We start from the raw sequence: 14,279 nt of genomic DNA, 5'->3' as shown, positions 1-14,279 counted from the left end.
CAGGCTGATCGACCCCATGTGAGATTGCACCCGAGGAGCCCCAGAGCCGACGAGCGAGTGGACCTGTATACCGGATTATTCTACCGACGACAGCCCGCCTTCCCAGGCACGGATTATGCTTTGTATACGTTGATTATTCCATGGATAAAGACCCCCGACACTGCCGTGTGTTGGAACCCCCCCCCCTGGAGAGGACGCAAGGTGAGGAGACGCTCTGCAAGACGAGGTCGCTTCACGTCTCTCCTCCGTGGACCGGAGGACGCCGGCCCACAAAGAGTCCATCTGCTTTCATCTGTGGTCCAAGGATCGCCGGCGCATTGAACGGCACTACAGTGGGTTCACCTGGGATACCCTTGGCCGGATGAGGCAGCCGGACTCTACCCCCCCCCCCTTCCTACTCCTGTCGGCTTACAAGCGACCGGATTAACCCCCCCTAGTGTATCCAGTCTATAATCATTAAAGTATCATTGCTGTTATTCCTTAACTATTCCAGGTCGTATATGTACCACCTGCGCCTTCAGAGATTGGACATTCTCTATTGATATACCGACGAATACTCTTGCCATAAAAGTGCATACTAATTCCCATGCATAAATGTGATTGATTTGATTAAGTGCTTGCTCTACACACCATCGCTGTGTAGAAATAAAGACCTATTTCTAATTCGTACATTTGTGTTGGATCCGTTTCATCTACGTGACAGTGTTCATCATAATATATTTATGCCGAGTACTGGGTGGCCGAATATTAAGTACAAAGGTAGTGGTAGTAAGTATCATATCTAGTAATACAGTCAGGGAATTGTACCCCTCAGTTACACAGTGTGTTAGGCTTGGTGACTCTGTCTCTGATCCAATTACTTGGATCAAGTAATCAAGGATCAAGTAAACAAGGTTCAATTTTGGGTCAGCTTCTTTTTCTATTATATGTAAATAACATCTGTGATCATTTAACTCACTCCCGGTACCATATATATGCAGATGATACAGTTATGTATTCTTGTGCTCCTTCTCTTGAGGCTGCTGTCACAAATGTACAGTCTGATTGTGCCTCCTTGCAGCATACTCTCATTGAATCAAAACTGCTATTGAATGGTAGCTAAACAAAGGAAATGGTATTTGCTCCAACTAGGTCAACCCCCTCTATGTTCACCCTTGATGGTTGTTCTATTGAGGTTATTGAAACTTACTAAATACCTTGGCATCTGGCTGGACAAGAACCTAGATTTTAAACATCATATTGATGCTTCAATAAAAAAAAACGTCGCTTTTTTCTATAGGGTTAAATCATGCTTTCCCCCCGCCTCCCGTAAACAGGTGGTTATGGCCCTTTTTTTTTGTCACAACTAGATTATGGCGACATAGTTTATAGATTTGCTTGTCCTACTGCCTCAGCCAAACTCGATCAGCTTTACCATGCCGCTCTGAGATGTATCTCCAACTCACCTTATAGGACGCATCACTGTACACTTTACTCACTGATTGGTTGGACTTCACTGACTACACGCAGGTTGCAGCACTGGTATGTTTTTATATATAAGGCTGTTCTTGGTAAACTTCCATGGTACATTAGTTCCAAGCTTGAATTAATTCAAAACTCCCTCAATCTCAGATCCAGCACCTGGATGCGCTTTAAAATACAGCCCGTGCGGACTGAGGCATGTAAGCCTATTTTATTTTGGTCCTTGGGCCTGGAATAACCTCCAGACACGCAGGGGAGTAGCTGGGGGTGGGGGGGGGTTAGGATGATTCCAAGGGCCCAGCACTGGGGGGGGCCCAGAGAACACTATTATTATCTTTTTATTAACATGGTTTTATTATTATCCTAAAGTAAGTTAATGTAGATGACTCAAAAGTATAATTGCCTGTATTATAAAAAAAATAGGTAAAAACCATATTATGCGTTTTCATCAATAAATAAGTGCCCGAAATTTTTTAAGCTCGCGCGCGTGCTCGCATGGATTGGGGGCCCACAAATAGATTCTTTCATGGGGCCCAGAATCTCCAGCTACACCAAAATTTGGCCTCTTCGATCTCTTTGTGTTGCTTCAAACTAAAAATATCTGAAATCCTCGCCTCCTGCTGCTCCTGCTCAGATGTGTAGCACTTTTCTACAGGTTGATTCTTACTGTTGTGCTTGCATTTTATTAAGCTGAATTTAATTTAAAATGTCGGTTGTATGGTATAGTCTACTGTATGTGTATTGTGCTTTGTTATGTATATGTTTTGTCATAATTCGTGCTCGCCTTCTTGGCCAGATCACCCTTGAAAAAGAGACCTTGGTCTCAATGGGTTTTTATTTTTATTTCTGGTTAAATAAAGGTTTGATGATTTGATGATGTTAAAGGAACACGCCAACATTATGGGAAAAGCGCTATAGATACCAATTTACCCCCTGTGTGTTCAGTAGAAAGCTATCCGGCTGCAAGCCAGTCTAGCTTAGCACACATGAATGGAAGCGGATACAGACCACTAGCCTAGCTGTTGACCAAAAACCCCTCTCCTGGAGTTTTAAGCTATAGGCTAGTGGTCCGTATCAGTGGAAGACATAATTTCATAACTCTCAATAACTGTAAAGGCGAATGTGTGCAAAACTTTTGACAGTGAATAATACACCAGCATTTTTTTTGTGTGTGTGAAGTGCCCCTTTAAGTAGGGCCCCTTTAACCCTTTCACTACCGCACTACCAAAGGGTTAACCCTTTCACGGCAACAATACAGAAGGTTAACCCTTTCCCTGCCGCACGACAAGTGTTTAACCCTTTCACTGCCACACAACAAAGGGTTAACCCTTTCACAACCACACTACAGAAGGTTAACCCTTTCACTACCACACTACAGAAGGCTAACCTTTCACTACCACACTACAGAAGGTTAACCCTTTCACAACCACACTACAGAAGGTTAACCCTTTCACTACCACACTACAGAAGGTTAACCTTTCACTACCACACTACAGAAGGTTAACCCTTTCACTACCACACTACAGACGGCTAACCGGCATCATCTATAGTCAGGAATGTGTAATGTCTGCTATTTTTTTTAGTGCCTCTAGCAAGTGACGTTAATAAGCAACAACAGTGACGCGCAGTCAAAGCTAATGATCAACAGTTCCTTGTGGCCCAAATTATTTTTAAATAATCTATGACCATAGACCTATACAAGTGTGCAGTGAGTCATTAGTTCACTCACAACATAAATGACTTAATTAGGCTATATAACACAGTAACTATGGTTTCAGTTTCAGTAGATCAATGCAATTTGATATCCACATCGCGATGTATTTATTATTATTAGGCTATATTACCAATGCGCGCCGCTTCTGACACAATCACTGATGTATCTCGTGTAGTACTGTCTATCTGTATGTCATATATGTCATGATGAATTGAAAATGGGGGACCCTGATGTAAACAAGACGAAAGTCTTTCTCTGGTCTGCATCCCCTTAACAATTGTGTGTATTGAGCTGTACTGTACTGTACCCATTCTGCAATCTGTAATTTTCAATCAATCAATCAATCAATCAATCAATCAATCAATCAGATTAGATTCAAATGTATTGTCGTCATACAGCACAAGTACAGTACAGTACAACGAAAATAAGTTTGGCATCCAACCAGAGTGCAAATATAACAGTAAAGTGCAATAGTAATATACAATGTACAGGTGATTACACTGGGTATAAAATATATAAATGAGTACTAGTACTGACTGAGTAATAGTGCTAATCAGAGGTATGTACAGAGTTGTAGTGTTAATATGTACTACAGTGATACAGGTATAAAGACACTATAATAATAAGTCATAATGGCCAGCAACAGCGTAACTAGGTCAGGGATAATGTACAGATATAGATATTATAAGGATTATATATGCAGATATATACAGACAGATGTGGATATATATATATATATATATATATATATATATATATATATATATATATATATATATATATATATATATATATATATATATATATATATATATATATATATATAAAGCTGTGTGCATAATTGTGTATGGTATATAGACACAATTTATTTTGTTTACTTTCTTTATTTATTAGATTAGATTTTTTGTACATATTCCATTATACATTAGGTACACAGACACTAGACACTAGACAATAAAAAATAAAACAGATTACATTGTACTATTATAATGCCAGAGTGTGTGTCAGTCATTATATTCGCTTGATCATAGGTGTTAATAATTATGACAATGATCTCCTATAATAGACGTCGAGCGTGCGCACGCAATATGTCTGCGCGACTAGGATGTACTTGAACAGAGGAACGGGGAGTCATGTGGAACTAAGCAGCCGGATGACGTCACACTAGGTTTGACGGTTAACCCGGTTTACATAGCGCCATAGATATCTATGGCCATAACGACACTCCTCTTATCTGTCGGTATTCGCGGTATGGCAGACAGTTGAAGTGTGCTGCTGCGGGCGAGAAGAGGCTGGTTCCTCTCCGCCTCTGCCATTGGTAACAGTTACAGCCTGTAACCACGTGACAGCAAACAATCTGTTGTTATATATTTTTTTATTGAACAATCTTATCACACTTTTTTTTTACTGTCCGTTCAATTTTATTATTTTTAGCCTATTTTAAACTGAATCAAACAGCACTTATTTTTGTACTCTATCTACTCTATTCTATTTTATTATTTGTATTACTGAATAACTGTGATTTGCCTTACCTTGCTACCTCTCTATCACTTCTTTGTATTTAATGCTCGCTTTTATGCCTGTATTTTTTTTTTACTGTTGTGAAGCACTTTGAACTGCAACCTCTGTATGAAAAGTGCTATAAAATAAAGTTATTATTATTATTATCACGGCGGGCGGATGGGGAAAAGCTTACATTCTCGAAGTCAACTTCCTGTATTTTTAACTTTCTGTCTAAGTGCATGTCTAGATGGCTTGGGGGAAACATGCACTTTAGAATCACCAGAAAGGCCTTCGAAATAGTGAAATGCCATGTTGGCCTCAATATTTTCAAAACAAATGATACTTAGGTTATGAAATGAACAAGAATGTGATAAAATATGTAATAAAAACGGAGCTCAACGCATACATTTGATCAGTAGAAATCCGTTTGTTTCCCCAATACCAAGATGGCGGCGGTCTCGTGACGTCAGAGTGTCTACGAGCTTACATAATATCCATCAATGAGCTTACTTGTGATGATGGGTTGTGGACATGCGCAGTGTGGTGCTACACAACGACCCTGAAGAGGAGGCGCAGAATGGCTGTAAACTTTGGACGAGAGGCAGCAGCAGTCAGGGGGGCGAAATTGATGGACACGATTCCGTAGAGATGATGGAAGAAGACGCGACACTCCACAGCAGCATCATCAGATCCATCAGATCCTGAACATTTAATATTGATTATGGATTTCGTCCTGAGCGGCACGGCCGCCTGCTTCGCCTGTCTGTTCACCAACCCGCTGGAGGTGGTGAAGACCCGCATGCAACTCCAGGGGGAGCTCAAGAGCCGCGGCACCTACCAGGTAACAGTACTGTATATATTTGCATATCGTATATGTCACAAATGTAACAGTACTATATACAGTACCTGTATGTCCCTATGTCATAAATGTCACGATGTCATGTATGTTGTGTATGTCATTAATGTCATTATGAATTGATGTAAACAAGACGAAAGTCTTTCTCTGGTCTGCATCCCCTTGTGTTTGATTGATTGAAAACTTTATTTAACAGATTGCAGAATGGGTACAGACTAGTGTACAGTACAGCTCAATACACACAATTGTTAAGGGGATGCAGACCAGAGAAAGACTTTCGTCTTGTTTACATCAGGGTCCCCCATTTTCAATTCATCATAACATGACAGCAGTAGGGCCTACTGCTACATCTATACATTTATGACATACCAGATTTGCAAATACAGTACTGTTTGATACAAAAAGAGTTAAAAAAAGAGAGTATATACATTTGACGTAGAAACTGTACATTGGAGGAGGTTGGGTAGGTGGGGTGGGGGGGGGGAACTGTACATTGTAGGTGGTTAGGTGGGTGGGGTTGGGTAGGCGGGTGGGGGAAACTGTACAAGCAAAACTGTACATTGGAATATCGACGAAACCATACTTGGTTCCAAGAGGAGGGTCTCGTGTATTCTTGGGTTAGGTAATTTACTGTACATTGGAGGGGGTTGGGTTAGGACATTTACAGGGGCCAGTTTCGAATTGCAGTCTCCCGTAGGTGTTCTTTGAGAGTGGTTTTGAAAGTGGGTAGTGATTCACATTCCTTTACAGCTTTGGGTAGGGCGTTCCACATTGATGTGGCATAATTGCGAAACGTGTTTAGTCCCTTGTTTGAGCCGAATCTGGGTTTAACATGATTTGTGGAGCTCCCTCTGGTGTTATGGTCGTGGTATTCACTGACCTTTGGGAAGTATTTTGACATGTACATGGGTACCTACCTTGGTCATGTAGTGTATCTTGTAGACCAGGCCCATTGCAAGTTGCTGTACTCTGTCGTCTACTCTAAGCCATCCTAGGTTGTCAAAGTGGGCAGGGGTGAGGTGGGTTCTAGGAGTAAGGTCAAGTAGTAGTCTGACCAGTTTGTTTTGTGATGTTTGTAATCTTGTTTTTAGCGCCGTTGAGGTACTTTGGTACCATGAGGTGCAAGCATAGTCGTAGTACCCTTGAATGAGTGCTCCTGCCAGAGTCTTCAGGGTATTCTTGTTTACCAGAGAGGAGATCCGGTACAAGAATCTAGTTCGTTGGTTGACTTTTTTTATTACATTTGATGCCATTTTGTCACAGGAAAGATTTTCCTCTAGGATGGAACCTAGGTATGTAATTTCATCTTTCCTTGTGACAATATTGTCACCCACTGTAACTGAGAAGCCGTCGGTCTTGCTGAGTTTGTTATTTGATCCGAAGAGAATGGACTCTGTTTTGCCCATGTGTAATGATAGTTTAGATCAGCGAGCCAGGTGCAGATTCTGCCGAGTTCTGAGCTGAGTTTTTTTTTCAACCTGTAACTTGTTCTTGTCAGAGACCAGCAGGGCTGAGTCGTCCGCAAACAAGAACAAGTTGCAGTCACAAGCTGACGACATGTCATTTGCATAAATTAGGAACAGTAGCGGTCCTAGTATGCTTCCTTGAGGGGGGGGGGGTACCGTTTACCTCCACCATCTGTTCTCTCCCCTCCAGGTAGGATTGCATCCAGCTCACTGATAGACTATCAAAATCAATGGCTTTTAGCTTGTCAATCAGAATGGAGTGATTGACAGTGTCGAAGGCCTTTTGTAGGTCCAGCATGACCATGCCGCAGTATTTGCCTGCGTCCACCTCTTGTTTGATGTGGTTGTTCAAATAGAGAAGGCATGTGTCAGTGGAGTGGGATGTTCTGAAGCCAGATTTGAATTCGTAGATTCGATTTTTTTCCGCTAGGTACTTTTTGACCTGTTCGTCGAAAAAAATGTCCATGACTTTCGAGATGGAGGTAAGAATAGAAACAGGGCGGTAGTTGCCTGGGTCTAATTTGCTGCCCTTTTTGTGAAGAGGGGTCACTCTCGCAATTTTGAAGTCCTTGGGGACGTGTCCCTTTTTTATGGAGAGGTTTATTATGTGTGTGATGACTGGGGTGATGGCGGCTGCTGAGTCTCTGAGGAATTTGGAGGGGATGTTGTCATGGCCAGTGGCCTTGTTAGGTTGGAGGGCGCTCAGTTTTTTGAGTACCTCATCTGTTGTTACCATTTCCAGTTTGAAGTCGTCCTTGCGGACCCCTAGGTTTTTGTAGTATGCTACTATGTGTTCTACCCCATAATGCCTTGAGTGGGAGGGTAGTTTGTTTACCAGTGTTGTGGCTATGTTTGTGAAGAAAATGTTTAAGTAATTGGCTACATCCAGCTTGTCTGTGATGAGCGTGTTGTCCGTCTTTATGTTTATGTTTGAGAATCTGGTTTTAAGTTTTTTACTGCAGCCTAGTTGATTATTGAGTAATTTCCAAAGTTCACGAGGTTTGTTTTTGTTTTCCTCAGTTTTGTCATTGATGAAATTCTTTTTTGCAGTTTTGATCATGGAGTTTACATCGTTTCTTAGTCTGTTTCTTTCCAGTTTGAGTTCAGTCACGTGGGCTTGGAGTTCACTGCTCGTGCTTTTGGTAAGCTTTGACTGACTTTTACGAAAGTCAGAGCATTTTTTGTCTCTGGTTTTCATAGCGGCCAATATTTCGGAGTGCATCCACGGCTCAGTGCGATTTTTTACCCTGGTGGTTCTTAGGGGGGCCATGTCGTTTAGTATTGTTGAAAATTTGGTTTTGAAACCAAGACATGTTTCTTCAACCAGTGTACCATTGAGCTCATCTGACCAGTCCAGGCTCTCCAGTTCAAGGTTAAAGGCCTCGCTAGAGTAGGTTTTGAGGTCTCTAGATGTGACTGTTTTGTGACAGCCAGCCTTTTGTTTTAGCTTTTTGTGGGTACAGAATATCATATAATGATTGCTTAACCCGCATGCTATAACCCCTTTATTGGATATCTTGGACTTGTCAGAGATCAGGATGAGGTCAATGGTAGTCTGAGTTGATTCACATACGTGTGGGTTGGGTGATTAGCTGGCTGAGGACGTGCAGATCACAAAACCTATTGAAGGATTTGAAGACGGGTGCATCCGTGTTCCAATCCCCAATAAGAATCTTTTCTGCATCCTCAGCTCCAGCTAAGCACACATCCAGAGTATCATAAAAGCCATTTTGATCTGGCGGTCTGTAGATTGTGCCGACTAGAACAGTTTTAGCCCTTTCAAATAGAATTTCCACCATACGGTTTCAATTGCCTCATGATATAGGTCAGTATGGTTAATGAATTTGGTGTCCTTATGAATGTATGCAGACACCACCTCCATACTTGTTTCTATCATTACGGACTATTGAATAATTCTCCAACTCTATTTCAGGGTCTGTTACCGATGAATCAAGTTTAGTTTCAGAAAAACATAGTATGTTTACCTTACCGCTAATAAACAGATTTCTTATTTCAGCCAGCTTATGTCTTAGGCTGTTTGTGTGTATTGAGCCGTACTGTATTGTACCCATTCTGCAATCTGTTAAATAAAGTTTTCATTCATTCAGGTTTATTATAGGAACGTTTTCCACGCGTTCTACACCGTTGGTAGAGTGGAGGGGCTCGCCGGGCTGCAGAAGGGACTGGTCCCGGGACTCTTCTACCAGTTCTGCATGAACGGCGTGCGCCTGGGCTCCTACTCGCTGATGGAGTCCCGGGGCTACATCCACACGGACGGCAGGGTCAGCGCCGCCAAGACCACGGTTGCGGGTGCGATTGCGGGGGTCGTCGGCGCCGTGATGGGGAGTCCTATTTACTTGGTCAGTAGTAGTTTCAAGTTTCTTTATTAGTTGTCACACACAAATACAGAATACTTTTATATGAAATGCTTTTTTCCGTTCTGCTCCTGAGAGTGTGCGAGATCAAAATAAAAATAGATAAGTATAAAATAGAAAGTCAAGTACGTAAACAAAAGTGTTCAATATACATTATATACAATATACAATACAGAGTAGAAAAAAATAATTAGTAACTGAGTTACAATACAATATATACAGTACAATGCACTAGTACTAGTAGGCAAGCAAGTCCGTCATATTTGTAAAATTAAATGTACACATACAAAAAAATAAATAAATTAAAAGTCGCTCGTCGTGGCAGAACACAAGGTGAAGTGTGTAACTAACTTGTGTGTCTGGTCGCGTGGATGTAAACAACTGAATCACGTTTTCCATTCCAACAGGTGAAGACTCATCTCCAGAGTCAGTGCACCTCCTCCATCGCAGTTGGACATCAATATAAACACCAGGTAACGTGCGTTGACCCGCACTGTGTGGATCTATATATCAATTATTAAAGGGGTATGTCAACCGTCTTCGGAATTCACTGTGTCATCATCCCTGTGTACAGTACTGTGCATACCTGTAAGTAATGTATGTCAGAAATGTCAAAATATATATCTGTATATCATAAATGTCACTATGAATTGAAAATGGGGGACCCTGATGTAAACAAGACAAACGTCTTTCTCTGGTCTGCATCCCCCTTAACAATTGTGTGTATTGAGCCGTACTGTATTATTGTACCCATTCTGCAATCTGTTAATAAAGTTTTCAATCAATCAATCAATCAATCATGTGCCCCAGGACACTCTTAGTGAATTTGTGAACACGCGACACTCTCTCCTAAAGGGAGAACCTTCAAATTGATGTCATTTGACATACAGGCAATGAACGGGACTCCTGACTTTGTGAGGCTTTTTAACTGATGCTTAAATTCAGTTGCAGACCTGTTATAGCAAAGCTAGGATATACGTGGGGGAGTGATAATTCAAGGTACTGTTTTAGGGCTCCAATTAACCCTTTCACTGCCACACGACAGAAGGTTAACCCTTTACTATCACACAACCGACGGCGATGCTCCATCATTAGCACCATAAGCGTCTTTGAGCACCTGGAAAAGCGCTATATAAAATAGATGTATTATTATTATCATTAGCTCCGCGGATGCTAATGATGGAGCATCATCACAGTGAAAGGGTTAACCGGCTGTCGTGTGGCAGTGAAAGGGTTAATGTCTATGGAGCAGCCATGGCACCAGATTTTACATCCCAGTGACATCACAGATCGGAGGGTTCTCTCTCTGATTTCTGTGGTGTCACAAATACCGACTTCTTAAAGCGGGTGACATTCCTCGTTATTCCATGTACATTCTTTTCATTATTTTTGCACATTACTGCTCAATTGCACAACCATTTTTATTTTATTCTAATTTGTTATAGATTCTAAATTGTACAGCCCTGGCCTATTATATTTTATAATTCTATTCTATTCTATTCTACTTCTATTTTGATTTAGTTTATATTTCATTTTATTCTTATTCTACCTTTTATTTTATTCTACCGTTATTGTCTGTTCCGTTAATGTCGCACCGAAAACGACCAAATCAAATTCCTTGTATGTGAAAACGACTCTGCAATAAAGACCTTTCTGATTCTCCTTCTGTTGATCACATCCCTCTCCTCCCATCACCAGGGGATGTTCCACGCCCTGGCAGCCATTCACAGGCAGCACGGCATTCTGGGACTGTGGCGCGGGTCCAGCGCCGCCGTGCCGAGGGTCAGCGTGGGGTCAGCGGCTCAGCTGTCCACCTTCTCCGCCTCCAAGGAGCTGGTGATCGACCTGGAGGTGAGGAGTTGTCTGGCAGGGGGCAGGAGTCGTCTGGGAGGGGGAGGAGTCATCTGGCAGGGGGAGGAGTCGTCTAGCAGGGGGGAGGGGTCATCTGGCAGGGGGGAGGAGACGTCTGGCAGGGAGGGGGGAGTCGTCTAGCAGGGGGGAGGGTTCATCTGGCAGGGGGAGGAGACGTCTGGCAGGGAGGGGGGAGTCGTGTAGCAGGGGGGAGGGGTCATCTGGCAGGGGGGAGGAGTCATCTGGCTGGGGGGGGGGGGGGGAGTCATCTGGGAGGGGGAGGAGTCATCTGGCAGGGGGGAGGGGTCATCTGGCAGGGGGCAGGAGTCGTCTGGCAGGGGGAGGAGTCATCTGGCAGGGGGGGGGGAGTCATCTGGCAGGGGGAGGAGTCATCTGGCAGGGAGGGGGGAGTCGTCTAGCAGGGGGGAGGGGTCATCTGGCAGGGGGGAGGAGACGTCTGGCAGGGGAGGGGGGAGTCGTCTAGCAGGGGGGAGGGGTCATCTGGCAGGGGGGAGGGGTCATCTGGCAGGGGGGGGGGGGAGTCATCTGGGAGGGGGAGGAGTCATCTGGCAGGGGGGGGGGGAGTCGTCTAGCAGGGGGGAGGGGTCATCTGGCAGGGGGGAGGAGACGTCTGGCAGGGGGGGGGAGTCATCTGGCAGGGGGAGGAGATGTCTGGCAGGGGGGAGGAGTTATCTGGCAGGGGGAGGAGTCGTCTGGCAGGGGGGGAGGAGATGTTTGGCAGGGGGGAGGAGTCGTCTGGCAGGGGGGATGAGACGTCTGGCAGGGGGGAGGAGTCGTCTGGCAGGGGGGAGGAGTCATCTGGCAGGGGGGAGGAGTCGTCTGGCAGGGGGTGGAGTCATCTGGCAGGGGGAGGCGTCGTCTGTCAGGGGGGAGGAGTCATCTGGCAGGGGGGGGGAGTCGTCTGGCAGGGGGTGGAGTCATCTGGCAGGGGGAAGAGTCGTCTGCCAGGGGGGAGGAGACGTCTGGCAGGGGGGGAGGAGTCATCTGGCAGGGGGAGGAGTCGTCTGGGAGGAGATGCCCCTCCCGCCCCCCTGCTGGGCAAGTTACTCAGGAAGTGTAATTAGTTACTTATTACTGATTACTCCTTTAAAAAGTAATCACAATTACTTTACTGATTACGTTTACATTCTAGTCATTTAGCCTGGCGGTTTTGTCCAAAGTTCTGTACAACAAGTCAGCAGGAAGGGTAGGCCTACAAAAAGTGATATTGTTCATCAAACAGTGTTGAACTTCAGTGCTACACTCTGAGTGCATAGTAGTATAGACTAGCATAGTAGGAATATAGGCAAGGTAGATTACTTAGTAGCAAAGTGCATGATAGTAAAAGACTGACAGTATGAGGGTTAGTTTATTTATTTTGTATTACTTCGTATCAAAGTAGTTTTCAAGTTTCAAGTTTGTTTATTAATTGTCATAGTAAAATACAGAATACTTTATCATGAAATGCTTTTTTTCTGTATGAGCCCCTGGGAGTGTGCTAGATAAAAATGGTTAAAAAGTATAAAATAGAAAAAGTCAAAAGTACGTAAGATAAAGTGTTTGTAGACTCCTTTACCTATAAGCCTACTGCGAGGGGCAAGTGGGCTGGCTTGAGTTAGACGCGTGCTTGAAGAATTCAATGTCCAGAGTGCTCGTATCATTTTCGATATGCCAATCCTTTTATTGACCATTATCAACCAAATAATATAATACAAAAAACTCTTTTCCTAATTACACTGAACGCCGACCTATACGGCACATCAACACGAACACGACAAGACACGGTCAAAAACTGTATGGCTATTCCCCTTGCGCACCTGGGGCTCGTCACCCACTGATCAGTATATATGGGTAACCACCCCCTGTGGTGGTTGCCATGGTGACTGATAATGCCAAACCTCTTCACCGTGAGTTAAAATAAAACTAAATAAACAGAAGGGCATTTTGGCTCCAACAGTGTTCAGTCAATATACATATATACAATATACAATACAGAGTAAAAAGAGTAACAGTGAGGTACAATGCAGAAATGGGATGAGGTACAAACTTAGGGTAAGGTGCAATGAGGTATGAATTGTAGTGCAAATCTCTTAAATATATAAAAATAAATATAAAGTGTGTTAAAGTGTCTAAAGTGGGTGTTAAGGTGAGTGTTTATTTAAAGTGAGTGTGTACATGTGGAATGTGTGTGCTGTGAGTGTAGATGATGGGTTGTTACAGAGTGTCATTGTCATTGTGCATCCTGATGGCCTGGGGGCCATGAGTCTCTCTGTGCCGGCCATGAGACTCCGGTAGCGCTTGCTTGACCGCAGCAGTTCAAAGAGGCAGTTGTTTGGGTGACTCGAGTCTTTGATTATTCTCTTAGCCTTGGCCCTGCAACGCGTGTTGTAAATGTTCTGGAGAGTGGGGAAGCCCACCTTCGATTGTGCGTTCGGCTGAACGGGCCACTCTCTGTAGTCTGCTGCTGTCTTGTGCGGTGCTATTCCCAAACCAGGAGGTGATGTTACCAGTCAGGATGCTCTCTATTGTGCACGAGTAGAAGTTCTTGAGGATCTTCTGACTCACTTTGAGTAATTAATTAGTTACGTTAATCGTTATGTTACTCATTACTTTATTACACCACCACCCCCCCGAAGAAGTTATGTACAACCTGTTTAGCTTCTGTTGTTAGCTGTCCAGATGTCAGCTGTGGTGGAAACAAAGTCTACCTCTGCGACTGTGGCCTTCAAATGAGATTCAATGTTGTGTTTACAAAAGTCACCGGTCCTCTTTGGTTGATTACATATATATTATACACACAGGATATTTATTTGTTATTTATATAAAAAAAAAATGTGTCTCCTTTGTGGGTTTCCCCGTTTTTAGGGTCAAGCTAGCTTAGAATGTGTTGATGCACTTAATGTAATTTGGGGGATTTTGGGGGGTTTTCAGAAAAAAGCTGCTCCTCTGTCGCAATAGATGATGATTTCTCATATTTTTTAGGTCGCAGTACAGAGTAGCTTAAGTTTCACTTTCATTTAGAGTAGAAGTAACTTTGTGTGAAGGAGAAGAAG

At 43.4% G+C, this 14,279-nt stretch overlaps 1 protein-coding gene across 1 annotated transcript in view; it reads left to right on the top strand.

Moving 5' to 3' along the window:
- Positions 1-5,243: 5,243 nt before the first annotated feature.
- slc25a35 (solute carrier family 25 member 35) overlaps positions 5,244-14,279 on the top strand; it is a 33,442-nt gene continuing 24,406 nt past the window's right edge. The window contains exons 1-4 of the mRNA XM_084319807.1: positions 5,244-5,519; positions 9,109-9,360; positions 9,783-9,848; positions 11,074-11,226. Coding sequence (XP_084175933.1) covers positions 5,400-5,519; positions 9,109-9,360; positions 9,783-9,848; positions 11,074-11,226 — 591 coding nt within the window. The 5' untranslated portion in view covers positions 5,244-5,399. The remainder of the gene's footprint in view (positions 5,520-9,108; positions 9,361-9,782; positions 9,849-11,073; positions 11,227-14,279) is intronic.

The sequence above is a fragment of the Notolepis coatsorum genome (assembly GCF_963971535.1).
Source record: "Notolepis coatsorum genome assembly, chromosome: 8".
NCBI classification, from domain to species: Eukaryota; Metazoa; Chordata; class Actinopteri; order Aulopiformes; family Paralepididae; genus Notolepis; species Notolepis coatsorum.
Note: the sequence above shows the minus strand (reverse complement) of the source record. Positions and strands in the feature narration are given on the sequence as shown.